This window comes from Nyctibius grandis, unplaced genomic scaffold (assembly GCF_013368605.1).
Source record: "Nyctibius grandis isolate bNycGra1 unplaced genomic scaffold, bNycGra1.pri scaffold_129_arrow_ctg1, whole genome shotgun sequence".
NCBI classification, from domain to species: domain Eukaryota; kingdom Metazoa; phylum Chordata; class Aves; order Nyctibiiformes; family Nyctibiidae; genus Nyctibius; species Nyctibius grandis.
In genome coordinates this window covers 24246-40774 of record NW_027167502.1, presented here as the reverse complement: position 1 = coordinate 40774, position 16529 = coordinate 24246, and the positions used below count along the sequence as shown (strand labels likewise).

Below are 16529 nucleotides of genomic sequence, written 5' to 3'. Positions count from 1 at the left end.
CCATAACCCCCCCCAGAGATGCCCCAAAGCCCCCTTAGATGCCCCAAGGCCCCCAAAGATGCCCCATAACCCCCCCAGCGATGCCCCAAACCCCCCTTAGATGCCCCAAAGCCCCCCCAAAGCCCCCAGAGATGCCCCAAAGCCCCCCAAAGCCCCCTTAGATGCCCCAGAGATGCCCCAAAGATGCCCCAAAGCCCCTCAGAGATGCCCCAAACCCCCCTTAGATGCCCCAAAGATGCCCTAAAGCCCCCTTAGATGCCCCCAACCCCCCTTAGAGATGCCCCAAAGCCCCCTTAGATGCCCCAAACCCCCCTTAGATGCCCCAAAGATGCCCCAAAGCCCCCTTAGATGCCTCAAAGCCCCCTTAGATGCCCCATAACTCCTCCAAAGATGCCCCCGAGCCCCCTTAGATGCCCCCTGGCCCCCACCTTCCTGCGCAGCTGGCCCAGGCGCAGCGCCTTGCCGTCGCCCGCGGCGTAGGTGAGCCAGAGCGCGCTGGCCACGTGCTGCACGAAGCACAGCGACTCCCCGTACTTGATCTCGGGGGCCCCCATCCCCTCCACGTCCCGCTTGGGCGCCACCTCCAGCTTCTCCTGCGGGGACACGGCGGTCAGGGGGACGGGGGGACACGGGGGGGGGACGGGGACCCTCAGGAGGGACCACCAGGATGGGGACAGGGGGACCAGGAGGGGACCAGGATGGGGATGGGGAGAAGGACCCACGTGGGGACCACCAGGATGGGGACAGGGACCCACAGGGGGACCAGGAGGGGACAAGGATGGGGATGGGGAGAAGGACCCACGTGGGGACCACCAGGATGGGGACAGGGACCCACAGGGGGACCAGGATGGGGATGGGGAGAAGGACCCACCTGGGGACCACCAGGATGGGGACAGGGACCCACAGGGGGACAGGGATGGGGACTGGCACCAGGATGGGGACAGAGGCCATAAAGGGACCAGGATGGGGATGGGGATGGGGACAGGGACCTGCAGGAGGACAGGGGTGGGGCCAAGGACCCACCTGGGGACCACCAGGATGGGGACAGGGATGGGGACAGGGAGCCTCAAGGGGACCAGGATGGGGACAAGGACCCACAGGGCAATAGGGATGGGGACAAGGACCCACCTGGGGACAGGGATGGGGACAGGGACCCTCAAGGGGACCAGGATGGGGACCAGGGATGGGGACAGGGACCCACCTGGGGACCCACATGGGGACCACCATCAGGTTGGGACCAGGACAGGGACCAGGATGGGGACAGGACCAGGATGGGGACCCAAATGGGGACAGGACAGAGATTGTCACCAGGATGAGGACAGGGATGGGGACCAGAACCTTTAAAGGGACAGGGATGGGGACAGGGGTGGGACCAGGATGGGGTCAGGACCACGATGGGGACCCAAATGGGGACAGGAGAGGGATTGTCACCAGGATGGGGACCAGGAGAGGGACCAGGAGAGGGATGGGACCAGGATGGGGACCCGAATGGGGACAGGAGAGAGATGGGACCAGGATGGGGACAGGAGAGGGATTGTCACCACGATGGGGACAGGACAGGGACAGGACCACGTTGGGGACCCAAATGGGGACAGGAGAGGGATTGTCACCAGGATGGGGACCAGGAGAGGGACCAGGAGAGGGATGGGACCAGGATGGGGACCCGAATGGGGACAGGAGAGAGATGGGACCAGGATGGGGACAGGAGAGGGATTGTCACCACGATGGGGACAGGACAGGGACAGGACCACGTTGGGGACCCAAATGGGGACAGAAGAGGGATTGTCACCAGGATGGGGACCAGGAGAGGGACCAGGAGAGGGATGGGGACCAGGATGGGGACAGGGACCACGTTGGGGACCCAAATGGGGACAGGAGAGGGATTGTCACCAGGATGGGGACCAGGAGAGGGACCAGGAGAGGGATGGGGACCAGGATGGGGACAGGGACCACGTTGGGGACCCAAATGGGGACAGAAGAGGGATTGTCACCAGGATGGGGACCAGGAGAAGGATGGGACCAGGATGGGGACCCGAATGGGGACAGGAGAGGGATGGGACCAGGATGGGGACAGGACAGGGACCAAGATGGGGACAGGACCACGTTGGGGACCCAAATGGGGACAGGACAGTGATTGTCACCAGGATGGGGACCAGGAGAGGGACCAGGACAGGGATGGGACCATGATGGGGACCCAGATGGGACCAGGATGGGGATGGGACCAGCACAGGCCCCTCCCTCCCCCCGTGACCTTGTCCCCCATCCCCGTGTGTCACCCCGTTGTCCCCGTGGCCGTGTCCCCCCCGTCCCCGTCCCCGTCCCCACCTTGGAGGCGCGGAAGCAGAAGGCGGCGGCGCGGGTGCTGGCGGCGGCCGCCTCCACCACGGCCAGGCCCGTGTCCTCGGTCAGCGCCAGGTACCGGCCCGTGGTGACGTGGCGCAGGCGGAAGGGCTGGCCCCACTTGAGGTGGCTCCCGCTCCAGCTGGGGGGGGGGACACGGGGGTCACCGGGGGGGGACACGGGGACGGGGACATGGTGTGGGGATGCGGGGATGGGGCATGGGGACACGGGGATGGGGACATGGGGACATGGGGATGGGTCATGGGGACATGGGGATGGGTGATGGGGACATGGGGACACGGGGATGGGTGATGGGGACATGGGATGAGTGATGGGGACATGGGGATGGGTGATGGGGACATGGGGACACAGGGATGGGTCATGGGGACATGGGGATGGGTCATGGGGACATGGGGACATGGGGATGGGTCATGGGGACACGGGGATGGGTCATGGGGACATGGGGACATGGGGATGGGTCATGGGGACATGGGGATGGGTCACGGGGACATGGGGACACAGGGATGGGTCATGGGGACACAGGGATGGGTCATGGGGACATGGGGATGGGTCATGGGGACATGGGGACACGGGGACACAAGGACACCGGTTGTCCCCTGTGTCCCCACTTGAGGTGGCTCCCGCTCCAGCTGGGGGGACATGCGGGTCACCGGGGGGGGACACGGGGATGGGGACATGGGGGACATGGTGTGGGGATGCAAGGATGGGTCATGGGGACAGGGATGGGGACATGGGGACACGGGGATGGGTCATGGGGACATGGGGATGGGTCATGGGGACATGGGGACACAGGGATGGGACATGGGGACATGGGGATGGGTCACGGGGACGTGGGGATGGGTCACGGGGACATGGGGACACAGGGATGGGTCATGGGGACATGGGGATGGGTCATGGGGACATGGGGACACAGGGATGGGTCATGGGGACATGGGGATGGGTCATGGGGACATGGGGACACAGGGATGGGTCATGGGGACAGGCATGGGGACAGGGGGACACAAGAGGACACAGGGGACACAAGGATGGGTCATGGGGACAGGGATGGGGACATGGGGACATGGGGATGGGGACATGGGGACTCAGGGGACATGGGGACACAGGGATGGGCCATGGGGACATGGGGATGGGTCATGGGGACACAGGGACACAGGGATGGGTCATGGGGACGTGGGGACACAGGGATGGGTCATGGGGACACGGGGATGGGTCATGGGGACATGGGGACACAGGGATGGGTCATGGGGACGTGGGGACACAGGGGACATGGCATCGGGATGCAGGGATAGGTCGTGGGGACATGGGGACGGGGACATGGGGACACAAGAGGACACAGGGATGGGTCACAGGGACATGGGGACACAGGGATGGGTTATAGGGACATGGGGACACAGGGGACACGGCGTGGAGATGCAAGGATGGGTCATGGGGACAGGGATGGGGACATGGGGACACAGGGATGGGTCACAGGGACACAGGGACACCAGTGTCCCCAGGACGCAGCGTGGGAGGGGGACGCAGGGACACGTGGGGACACCAGTGATGCAGCGTTGGGGGGGGGGACTGAGCTGCTGGGGTGACCTCAGGTGACAATGCCATGGGTGACAGTGACATGGGGACAGTGACACGGGGACAGTGACATGGGGACAGTGACACGGGGACAGTGCCACCCCCTACCTGATGCGCAGGGGCTCCAGGCGCCACAGGGAGCGGGCGTGGGTGCAGACCCCCCCCCCCTCGTAGCTCACGGCGCTGCTGCGGGGACACGGCTGTCACCTCGGGGACGACACCCCCAGGGGGGGACTGTCACCCCCCCCCTCCAAGTGCCACCCCCCGGTGTCACCCCCCCGGTGTCACCCCCCCCCCCACCTGCGCTCCTCGCCCCGCTCCGTCGTCAGACACTCGTCCATGTGCCCGTGGAAGAGGCGCAGGACGTGGCCGCCCGTCACGTACCCTGGGGACACGGAGGGTGACAGGGGGGTGGCAGGGGGGTGACAGGGGGGTCGTGGTGTCCCTGTCACCCCCCCCCCCCGGGTTGGGGACACACCTTCCTCGGAGCCCGAGCACACGGGGTTCATGTTCCAGAGCGTCTGCATGAAGGAGGCGTCGGCCTGGAGCTCCCCGCTGGCCGTGGAGAGGTGCTGGGGACAAGGGGGACAGTGGGGACATGGGGGGGACACAGGGGGACAAGGGGACACACGTGTGACATGGGGACATGGGGACATGAGGGGACATGGGGACACGGGGGGATACAGGGGGACATGGAGGGGACAGGGGGCATGAGGGGACACAGGGACATGGGGGGACATGGGGGGACACGTGTGACATGGGGGGACATGGGGACATGGGGGGGACATGGGGGACACATGGGAATATGGGGGGACATGGGACATGGGGGGACATGGGGGGGACACAGGGGGGACATGGGGACATGGGGGGACACGGGAGGGACACGGGGACATGGGGGGACACAGGGGGACAAGGGGACACACGTGTGACATGGGGACACGGGGACATGAGTGTGACATGGGGACACATGGGGATACGCGTGTGCCACATGTGTGCCCCCCCTCACCAGGTAGCGCTCCAAGGACACACAGGGACACACGAGGACACACGAGGACACACATGACACACACATGTCACACGTATGACCCTCACCAGGCAGCGCTCCGAGGACACACTCACCAGGACACACATGACACACGTATGACACACGTATAACCTCATGAGGTGGCGCTCTGAGGACACACGAGGACACACACACACATGACACACACATGACACACGTATGACACACGTATGACACACGTATGACCTCACCAGGTACCGCTCTGAGGACACACGAGGACACGCATGACACACGTATGACACACGTATGCCCTCACCAGGCAGCGCTCCAAGGACACACAGGGACACACGAGGACACACATGACACACGTATGACACACGCATGCCCTCACCAGGTAGCACTCCAAGGACACACATGACACACACATGACACACACGACACATGTATGACCCACGTGCGTGCCCTCACCAGGTAGCGCTCCGAGGACACACGAGGACACATGAGGACACACGTGACACACGTATGACACACGTATGCCCTCACCAGGTAGCGCTCCGAGGACACACGAGGACACACGGGGACACACATGACACACGTATGACCTCACCAGGTAGCGCTCCGAGGACACACTCACCAGGACACACATGACACACGTATGACACACGTATGACCCTCACCAGGTAGCGCTCCGAGGACACACTCACCAGGACACACATGACACACGTATGACACACGTGTGACCCTCACCACGTAGCGCTCCGAGGACACACAGGGACACACATGACACACATGACACACGTATGACACACACGACACACGTATGACACACGTATGACCCTCACCAGGTAGTGCTCTGAGGACCCACAGGGACACACGAGGACACACGTATGACCCATGTATGTCACACATATGACCTCACCAGGCAGCGCTCCGAGGACACGCAGGGACACACGAGGACACACATGACCCACGTATGTCACACACATGACCCTCACCAGGTAGCGCTCCGAGGACACACCAGGACACACGAGGACACACATGACCCACGTATGACCCACGTATGACCCACGCATGCCCTCACCAGGTAGCGCTCCGAGGACACGCTCACCAGGATCAGGTCGTCCCCCACCCGCACCTTCTCCCCCTCCGAGCGCTGCTTCGACGCCGGGTGCGTCGTCCACCAGCACGCCTCGCCTGGGGGGGGGGGGGGGGCACCCTGAGACCCCCGGGGGGACCCCAAACCCCCCCCGGAGGGACCCCAAACCCCCCTGGGGACCCACAGACCCCATAAGGACCCTAAACCCCAGAGGGACCCCCCCAAACCCCATGGGACCCCCCCCAACCCCATAGAACCCCCCAGGACCCCCCCCCAAACCCCACAGGACCCCCCCCAACCCTATAGGACCCCCCCCAACCCTATAGGGACCCCCCAGGACCCCATGGGACCCCCCCCAAACCCTATAGGGACCCCCCAGACCCCCCCAAACCCCCAGGACTCCCCCCAAACACTATAGGGACCCCCCAGACCCCCCCAAACCCCCAGGACTCCCCCCAAACCCTATAGGGACCCCCCAGCCCCCCCCCCAAACCCCATAGGACCACCCCAAACCCCATAGGACCCCCCCAAACCCCATAGGGACCCCCCAGCCCCCTCCCAAACCCCATAGGACCCCCCCCCAAACCCCAGGAGACCCCCCAGGACCCCCCCAAACCCCATAGGACCCCCCCCAAACCCTATAGGGACCCCCCCCCAACCCTATAGGGACCCCCCAGCCCCCCCCTCACCCGCCGCGTCCCGCTGCAGCCCCACGTCGAAGGCCAGTTTGTCGGTGACGGAGCGGGACGTGGTGAGACAGCTCAGGTACTGGGTGGGGGGGGGGGGGCACCCAGTTAGGGGTGGGGGGGGGTCCCTGACCCCCCCTGCCCCCCACCCTGACCCCCACCCACCCCATAAACCCCCCCCCCAACTCACCATGCCGCTGTGCGAGTGCCGCAGCAGGATGGCGTGGCCGTAGAGCAGCGTGCGGTGGCCCCCCCCCTGCGACGACTTTTTTGGGGGGGGGGGGGGGGACACACAAGGTGGGGGGGGGGTCAGTGGGGACCCCCAGGACCCCCCCCCACCCTAAAAAAGGGGGGTGGGGGGCACCCCAGGGTGGGGGGAGCCTCGTGTGATTCACGACCCTCGTGTGAGAGGTGTATGGGGGTGGGGGGGGGGGCAGTGGTGAGGGGGGGGGGTCACTGGGGCCAGGGGGGGTCACGGGGGGTCGGGGGGGGTCGGGGGGGGTCAGTGGGGACCCCCTGACCCCCCCCACCCTAAAAAGGGGGGGGAAAGGGGGTGGGGGGCACCCCAGGGTGGGGGGAGCCTTGTGTGATGCACGACCCTCGTGTGAGAGGTGTATCGGGGGGGGGGGGGGGCAGTGGGGGGGGCACTGGTGAGGGGGGGGGTCACTGGGGCCGTGGGGGGGGGGGGACAAGTGGGGGGGGTCAGTGGGGACCCCCAGGACCCCCCCCACCCTAAAAAGGGGGGTGGGGGGCACCCCAGGGTGGGGGGAGCCTTGTGTGATGCACGAGCCTCGTGTGAGAGGTGTATTGGGGTGGGGGGGGGGGCAGTGGTGAGGGGGGGGGTCACTGGGGCCAGGGGGGGTCAGGGGGGGCGGGGGGGGTCAGTTGGGACCCCCTGACCCCCCCCCACCCTAAAAAGGGGGGGGGGGAAAGGGGGTGGGGGGCACCCCAGGGTGGGGGGAGCCTTGTGTGATGCACGACCCTCGTGTGAGAGGTGTATCGGGGTGGGGGGGGACATGGGGGGGGTCAGTGGCGACGTGGGGGGGTCACTGGGGCCGTGGGGGGGGGGGGACAAGTGGGGGGGGGGTCAGTGGGGACCCCCAGGACCCCCCCCCACCCTAAAAAAGGGGGTGGGGGGCACCCCAGGGTGGGGGGAGCCTCGTGCGACGCATGACCCTTGTGTGAGAGGTGTATTGGGGGGGGGGGCAGTGGGGACCCCCCCCCCCAACCCCAAAAGGTGGGGGGGGGGGGCTGGGGGGGGGTCGCAGGACCCTCGTGGGGGGGGGGTCCCCTGTGCCCCCCCCCCCAGTGCACCAGGACCCTCGTGCATTGCACGACCCTCGTGCTCACACTCGGGGGGGGGCAGCGGGATCCATGCGGAGATGTTGGGGGGGGGGCACACGGGGGCCCATGCGGGGGGGGGGGGGGGGGGGCAAGAGACCCCCCCCCGGGGGCAGTTTGGGGGTGCAGAGGAGGAGGATGAGAGGGGGATGAAGGCTGGGGGGGGGGCAGCAGCGTGTCCCCCCCCCGGGGCAGTTTGGGGGTGCAGAGGATGAGGATGAGGAAGATGAAGGTTGGGGGGGGGGGCAGTAAATCCTCCCCCCCCCGGGGCAATTTGGGGGTGCAGAGGATGATGAGGAGGGGGGGATGAAGGCTGGGGGGGGGGGCAGCAGCGTGTCCCCCCCCCTGGGCAGTTTAGGGGTGCAGAGGAAGAGGATGATGAGGATGAAGATGGGGGGGGGCAGTAAATCCCCCCCAGGGGGTAGTTTAGGGGTGCAGAGGATGATGAGGAGGGGGGGATGAAGGCTGGGGGGGGGGGCAGCAAATCCCCCCCCCCGGGGGCAATTCGGGGGTGCAGAGGATGATGAGGGGGGGGATGAAGGCCGGGAGGGGGGGGTCACTGCACCCACGGTGGCACCTACCCACTTATCCAGGTCGACCCCCTGGGGTGGGCGTAAGGGGGGGGGGGGGGGGAGAGAAGAGGGGGGGTCAAGGGGGGGTGGGACCCCCACGACCCCCCCCAGGACCCTCCTCCCCCCCCCACGACCCCTCTGGGACCCCCCTGGGTGGGGGGGGGGAGGGGAAAGGGGGGGTCAAGGGGGGAAAGGGGGGGGTCAAGGGGGGGGTGGGACCCCCAGGACCCCCCCCCCAGACCCCCCTGGACCCCCCCTGGGTGGGGGGGGGAGGGGAAAGGGGGGGTCAAGGGGGGAAAGGGGGGGGTCAAAGGGGGGTGGGACCCCCACGACCCCCCCAGACCCCCCCCCACGACCCCCCCACGACCCCCCTGGGCCCTTATGGGTGGGTGGGTGGGGTAAAAGAGGGAGTCAAGGGGGGCAAAGGGGGGGTCAAGGGGGGGTCAAGGGGGGGTGGGACCCCCAGGACCCCCCCCACGACCCCCCTGGGACCCCCACGACCCCCCCCACACCCACCTCAGCGCCCCCTGGGTGTGTGTACGGGGGGGGGGGGGGGAGGGGGAAAAGGGGGGTCAAGGAGGGACCAGGGGGGGTCAAGGGGGGGTGGGACCCTTCGGACCCCCCCCAGGACCCCCCCAGGACCCCCCCAGAAGCCCCCAGACCCACCTCGGGCCCCCCCTCGGCGCTCGTGGCCAACATCTCCTGCAGCGCCCGCACCGAGAGCGACTGCTCGAGCACGAAGCAGCAGCCGGCCAGGTCGGGGGGGACATTCTGTTGGGGGGGGGGACAGGGGACAAGGGGGGTGACAAGGGGGACATGGGGGGACATGGGGGGGGGGGGCAGGGGGTCCCCATAGCCCCGGAGAGGGGGTCCCTGGGGGCTCCTGATGGGGGGGGGGGGGCCATGTCCCCATAGCAGGTGACACTGGGGACATGGGGGGACATGGGGGTGACAAGGGGGACATGGGGGGGGGCAGGGGGTCCCCATAGCCCCGGATAGGGGGTCCCTGGGGGCTCCTGATGGGGGGGGGGGGGCCCATGTCCCCACAGCAGGTGACACTGGTGGTGTCTGATGTCCCCGCCCGGGGGGGGGGGGGGGGGTGGGGGGTGTCCGATGTCCCCCCCGTCCCTCCCGCCAGGGGGTATCAGGTGCCCCCCCCCCCCCCCCGACCCCGGTGCCACCTGCCAGAGGGTGTCCCCATGTCCCCCCATGTCCCCAGGTCCCCCTGCCATAGGGGGTCCCCCTGTCCCCCCCCACCCTAAGTGCTATGGGGTGTCCCCCTATCCCCCAACCCCCCTGACCCCCCCAGGACCCCCCAAACCCCCCCTACCCCGATACCCCCCGATACCCCCAGACCCCCCCAGGACCCCCCCATACCCCAAATACCCCCCAAACCCCCCCAAACCCTCCCACCCCGATACCCCCCATACCCCTAATACCCCCCGGACCCCCCCCCCAAGTCCCCCGATACCCCCCGGACCCCCCAAACCCCCCATACCCCTCCTACCCTGATACCCCCCAGACCCCCAGGACCCCCCAACCCCCCCCTACCCCGATACCCCCAGAAACCCCCCGGACCCCCAAACCCCCCCAATACCCCCAGGACCCCCCCAAACCCCCCCAACCCCCCCCTACCCCGATACCCCCCATACCCCTAATACCCCCCAAACCCCCCTCAAGCCCCCCCAGACCCCCCAGGACCCCCCCTACCCCGATACCCCCCATACCCCTAATACCCCCCAAACCCCCCTCAAGCCCCCCCAGACCCCCCAGGACCCCCCAAACCCCCCAACCCCGATACCCCCCATACCCCTAATACCCCCCATACCCCCCTCAAGCCCCCCCATACCCCCCGGACCCCCCCAATATCCCCCAGGACCCCCCCCAGACCCCCAACCCCCCCCTACCCCGATACCCCCCGATACCCCCCGACCCCCAGGACCCCCCCGATACCCCCCAGAAGCCCCAGGACCCCTCATACCCTGATACCCCCCATACCCCTAATACCCCCCAGACCCCCCCAATACCCCCAGGACCCCCCCAGGACCCCCCCCAGACCCGCAATACCCCCCAGAACCCCCCCCAAACCCCCCCTACCCTGATACCCCCCGATACCCCCGGACCCCCCAAACCCCGCTCAAGCCCCCCCATACCCCCCGGACCCCCCCAGGACCCTCCCAGACCCCCCAACCCCCCCCTACCCCGATACCCCCCGATACCCCCCAGACCCCCCAAACCCCGCTCAAGCCCCCCCATACCCCCCGGACCCCCCCAGGACCCTCCCAGACCCCCCAACCCCCCCTACCCCGATACCCCCTGATACCCCCCAGACCCCCCCAGGACCCCCCAGATCCCGATACCCCCCAGACCCCCAGGACCCCCAAACCCCCCCCAGCCCCCCCAGGACCCCCCAAACCCCCCCTACCCCGATACCCCCCAACCCCCCCCCCAGACCCCCAGGACCCCCCCAGACCCCTCAACCCCCCCCCCACCCTCCCCAAACCTGCACGTTCGAGGTGGGCTCCAGCGCACCCAGCCCCTTCCCCAACCCCTCTGACCCCCCAGGACCCCCCAAACCCCCCCTACCCCGATACCCCCCGACCCCCAGGACCCTCCCCCGACCCCCCCCCCCACCCAAACCTGGGCGTTGGAGGTGGGCTCGAGGGCGCAGAGCCGGTTCCCGAAGCCCTCCGCCGACAGGCACAGCTTGAGCTGCTCCTTGCCCCGGCTGCTCGTGCACTGCAGCACCACCTCGTCCTCCTGGGGGGGGGCACCGGGGACCCTCAGGGACCCCCCACCCACCCCACGGCACCCCCAGGGCACCCCCACCCACCCCAGGGCACCCTCAGGGCACCCTCAGACCCTCCCCACCCACCCCAGGGCACCCTCAGACCCCCTCCACCCACCCACAGGGCACCCCCAGGGCACCCCCACCCGCCCCTCAGACCCCCCCAGCCACCCCCAGGGCACCCTCAGACACCCCCCACCCACCCCACAGCACCCCCAGGGCACCCTCAGACCCCCCCCACCCACCCCAGGGCACCCCCAGGGCACCCACAGGGCACCCCCAGGGCACCCTCAGACCCCCCCCACCCACCCCACGGCACCCCCGGGGCACCCCCATCCACCCCAGGGCACCCCCAGACCCCCCCCACCCACCCCAGGGCATCCCAAGAGCACCCCCAGGGCACCGCCAGACCCCCCCACCCACCCCAGGGCACCCCCAGGGAACCCTCAGACCCCCCCCACCCACCCCAGGGCACCCCCAGGGAACCCTCAGGCCCCCCCCACCCACCCCACGGCACCCCCAGGGCACCCTCAGACCCCCCCCACCCTCCCCAGGGCACCCCCAGACCCCCCCCACCCCCCCCAGGGCCCCCTCACACCCCCCCCCCCCCCACCCCAGGGCACCTCTACCCACCCCTGGGTGCCCCCCACAATCCTAGGGGGGGGGATCAGGACCCCTGGGTGCCCCCTCACCCTATGGGGGGGATCAGGACCCCTGGGTGCCCCCCCCCCAAACCAAGGGGGTCTATAGGGTGGGACAGCACCCCTGGGTGCCCCCCCTCACCCTATGGGGGGGTCAAGACCCCTGGGTGCCCCCCCCAACTCTGTGGGGGGGGTCAAGACCCCTGGGTGCCCCCCCCCAACCCTATAGGGTGGGTCAAGACCCCTGGGTGCCCCCCCTCACCCTATGGGGGGGGGGGGATCAGCACCCCTGGGTGCCCCCCCACCCCCCCCAGACCGACGGGAGCAGCTGGGTGGGGGGGGGGGGGCTCATTCCTCCCCACGCGCCGGGGATGCCACCGGCCCCACCCCCACCCATGGGGGGGCCCCTTTGGGGGGGGGGGGGGGGCGGGGGGTGGGTTCGCTCCGTGCCTCAGTTTCCCCTTTGGGGGGGTCAAACCCCCCCCCCCCCGAGCCCAAATCTGCTGAGCTCAGCATTTCCCCTCCCCCCCACCCATGTCCCCCCCCCCCGTGGGGGTCCCACCCCCCCCGTGGGGGTCCCCCCCATGTCCCCCCCCCCCCAAGGTCACCCCCTCGCCCTTGACCCCCCCCCCTTGCCCTTAATTCCCCCCCCCCCACCTCCCCTTGGGGACTCCCAGCCCAGTTTTGAGGACAAACTGGGAGGAACTGGGACAACGGGGAGGAACTGGGCCACCCCCCCCACCCCTCCCCCCCCCCCCTGCCCATCCCCCCACGGGGGGGGGATCTGGTTTCGCCCCCCCCCCCCTCCAGCAGCTGCTCCCCCCCCCCCCCCCCCCCCCCCGGAGCTTTGCACGATGCTTTTTTGGGACAGGGACAGGTGGGGGGGGGGGCACCAGTCCCTCCCAGTGCTCCCAGTTCAGGCTGGTGTCCCCCCCCCTCCTGCCCCAGTCCTTACTGACCCCCCCCCCAGTGCTCCCAGTGCTCCCAGTTCCCCAGATTTGAGCTTCTCAGTATGCCCAGAGCCCCCTGATTCCCCCTCCCAGTTTCTCCCAGTATCCCCAGACCTCCCTGGTTCCCCCCCCAGTATCTCCCAGTATCCCCAGACCCCCCTCGCTCTCCTCCCAGTATCCCCAGTAGCCCCAGACCCCCCTGACTCCCCCTCCCAGTATCCCCAGACCCCCCTGGCTCCCCCTCCCAGTATCTCCCAGTATCCCCAGACCCCCCTTGCTCTCCTCCCAGTACCCCCAGACCCCCCTGGCTCCCCCTCCCAGTACCCCCAGACCCCCCTGGCTCCCCCTCCCAGTATCTCCCAGTATCCCCAGACCCCCCTCGCTCTCCTCCCAGTATCTCCAGACCCTCCTGGCTCCCCCTCCCAGTATCTCCCAGTATCCCCAGACCCCCCTGGCTCTCCTCCCAGTATCCCCAGACCCCCGTCTCTCTCCTCCCAGTATCTCCCAGTACCCCCAGACCCCCCTTGCTCTCCTCCCAGTATTCCCAGACCCCCCTGGTTCCCCCTCCCAGTATCTCCCAGTATCTCCAGACCCCCCGGCTCTCCTCCCAGTATCTCCCAGTATCCCCACACCCCCCTGCCTCCCTCTCCCAGTATCCTCACACCCCCCTGGCTCTCCCCCAGTATCTCCCAGTTCCCCCCTTCCCCTCTCCCCAGTACCCTCCAGTCTCACCAGTGCCCCCACACCAGTTCCCCCAGTATCCCCATTCCTGTCCCCCCAGTATCTCCTCCCAGTTCCCCCAGTGTCCCCACTATCTCTTCCCAATCCTCCCAGTATCCCCAGTCCCCTCAGCGTCCCCAGTTCCCCCAGTATCTCCTCCCAGTCCCCCCAGTATCCCCAGTCCCCCCAGTATCTCTTCCCAATATCCCCAGCCCAGTTTCCCCAGTATCTCCTCCCCGTTCTCCCAGTATTCCCAGTCCTCTCAGTATTCCCAGTCCCCCCAGTCCCTCCCTGTCCCCCCAGTATCTCCTCCCAGTCCCTCCCAGTATCTCCAGTCCCTCACAGTATCTCCTCCCAGTCCCCCCACTAACCCCAACCCAGTGTCCCCACTATCTCTTCCCAATCCTCCCAGTATCCCCAGTCCCCCCAGTCCCTCCTAGTCCTCCCAGTCCCCCCCAGTCCCCCCCAGTATCTCCTCCCAGTCCCTCCCAGTATCCCCCCACTCACCGTCCGCAGGAACAGGACATCGTCCTCGCCGTCACCCTCGGCCATGGTGTCACCAGTGGGTGCTGGTCGGTTACTGGGGGGCACTGGGACCCGTCCCCAGTGGGTGCCGGTCGGTTACTGGGGGGCACTGGGACCCCGCGGGGGCTCCGTCGCCTCCCGGTGCCGCTGGCCCCGCCCCTCCCCCACCCCCCGGTCACGTAACGGGGGGGGGAAACTGAGGCACGGAGCCGGCCCCGCCCCCAGCCCGCCTCTGCCCCCCCAAACTGGGACCAGTTGGTGCCCCAAATTGGACCAGGCTGAGCCCCAAACTGGGACCGGGCTGAGCCCTAAACTGGGACCGGGCTGTGCCCCAAACTGGGACCAGGTGCAGCCCCAAACTGGGACCGGGCTGAGCCCCAAACTGGGACCAGGCTGAGACTCAAACTGGGGCCAGCTGCAGCCCCAAACTGGGACCAGCTGCAGCCCCAAACTGGGACTGGGTGCAGCCCCAAACTGGGACCAGGCTGAGCCCCAAACTGGGACCGGTTTGAGCCCCAAACTGGGACCAGGCTGAGCCCCAAACTGGGACCAGGTGCACCCCAAACTGGGACCAGGCACAGCCCCAAACTGGGACCAGGCGCAGCCCCAAACTGGGACCGGGCTGAGCCCTAAACTGGGACCAGGTGCAGCCCCAAACTGGGACCGGGTGCAGCCCCAAACTGGGACCGGGCTGAGCCCCAAACTGGGACCAGGTGCACCCCAAACTGGGACCGGGCTGAGCCCTAAACTGGGACCAGGTGCAGCCCCAAACTGGGACCGGGTGCAGCCCCAAACTGGGACCGGGCTGAGCCCCAAACTGGGACCAGGTGCACCCCAAACTGGGACCAGGCGCAGCCCCAAACTGGGACCAGGCTGAGACTCAAACTGGGACCAGGCTGAGCCCCAAACTGGACCAGGCTGAGCCCCAAACTGGGACTGGTCTGTGCCCCAAACTGGGACTGGGCTGAGCCCCAAACTGGGACAAGGCGGAGCCCTAAACTGGGACCGTTCTGAGCCCCAAACTGGGACCAGGTGGAGCCCTAAACTGGGACCGGTCTGAGACTCAAACTGGGACCAGGTGCAGCCCCAAACTGGGATCGGGTTGAGCCCCAAACTGGGACCAGGCTGAGCCCCACACTGGGACCAGGCGGAGCCCCAAACTGGGACCGGTCTGAGCCCTAAACTGGGACCGGTCTGAGCCCTAAACTGGGACCAGGTTGAGCCCCAAACTGGGACCAGGTGCAGCCTCAAACTGGGACCAGGATGAGCCCTAAACTGGGACAAGGTGCAGCCCCAAACTGGGACCGGGCTCAGCCCCAAACTGGGACCAGGGGCACCCCAAACTGGGACCAGGTGCAGCCCCAAACTGGGACCAGGTGCACCACAAACTGGGAACAGGCACAGCCCCAAACTGGGACCAGGTGCAGCCTCAAACTGGGACCAGGATGAGCCCTAAACTGGGACAAGGTGCAGCCCCAAACTGGGACCGGGCTCAGCCCCAAACTGGGACCAGGGGCACCCCAAACTGGGACCAGGTGCAGCCCCAAACTGGGACCAGGTGCACCCCAAACTGGGAACAGGCACAGCCCCAAACTGGGACCAGGCTGAGACTCAAACTGGGACCAGGCGCAGCCCTAAACTGGGACCAGGCGGAGCCCCAAACTGGGACCAGGCTGTGCCCCAAACTGGGACCGGTCTGAGCCCCAAACTGGGACCGGTCTGAGACTCAAACTGGGACCAGGCTGAGCCCCAAACTGGGACCGGTCTGAGACTCAAACTGGGACCAGGTGCAGCCCCAAACTGGGATCGGGTTGAGCCCCAAACTGGGACCAGGTGCAGCCCCAAACTGGGACCAGGCTGAGCCCCAAACTGGGACTAGGTGCAGCCCCAAACTGGGACCGGTCTGAGCCCCAAACTGGGACAAGGTGGAGTCCCAAACTGGGACCAGGCTGAGCCCCAAACTGGGACAAGGTGCAGCCCCAAACTGGGACCGGGCTGAGCCCCAAACTAGGACCAGGGGCACCCCAAACTGGGACCAGGTGCAGCCCCAAACTGGGACCAGGCGCACCCCAAACTGGGAACAGGCACAGCCCCAAACTGGGACAGGGCTGAGCCCCAAAATGGGACAAGGTGGAGCCCCAAACTGGGACCAGGTGCAGCCCCAAACTGGGACCAGGCTGTGCCCCAAACTGGGACCGGTCTGAGACTCAAACTGGGACCAGGTGCAGCCCCAAACTGGGATCGGGTTGAGCCCCAAACTGGGACCAGGCTGAGCCC

General features: G+C 68.0%; 1 protein-coding gene across 1 annotated transcript; it reads right to left on the bottom strand.

The window, feature by feature from the left end:
- Nucleotides 1-428: 428 nt before the first annotated feature.
- On the bottom strand, nucleotides 429-14410 carry LOC137677295 (ryanodine receptor 1-like; the record flags this gene model as incomplete). The annotated part of the gene is made up of 11 exons (XM_068424591.1): nucleotides 14235-14410; nucleotides 11269-11388; nucleotides 9295-9399; nucleotides 6906-6980; nucleotides 6719-6797; nucleotides 6015-6127; nucleotides 4409-4502; nucleotides 4231-4315; nucleotides 4039-4116; nucleotides 2326-2482; nucleotides 429-593 (listed from the first exon to the last, which is right to left on the bottom strand). Coding segments are annotated over exons 1-11 (1116 nt in total), but the record flags the coding sequence as incomplete, so codon positions are not given.
- Nucleotides 14411-16529: the final 2119 nt, after the last annotated feature.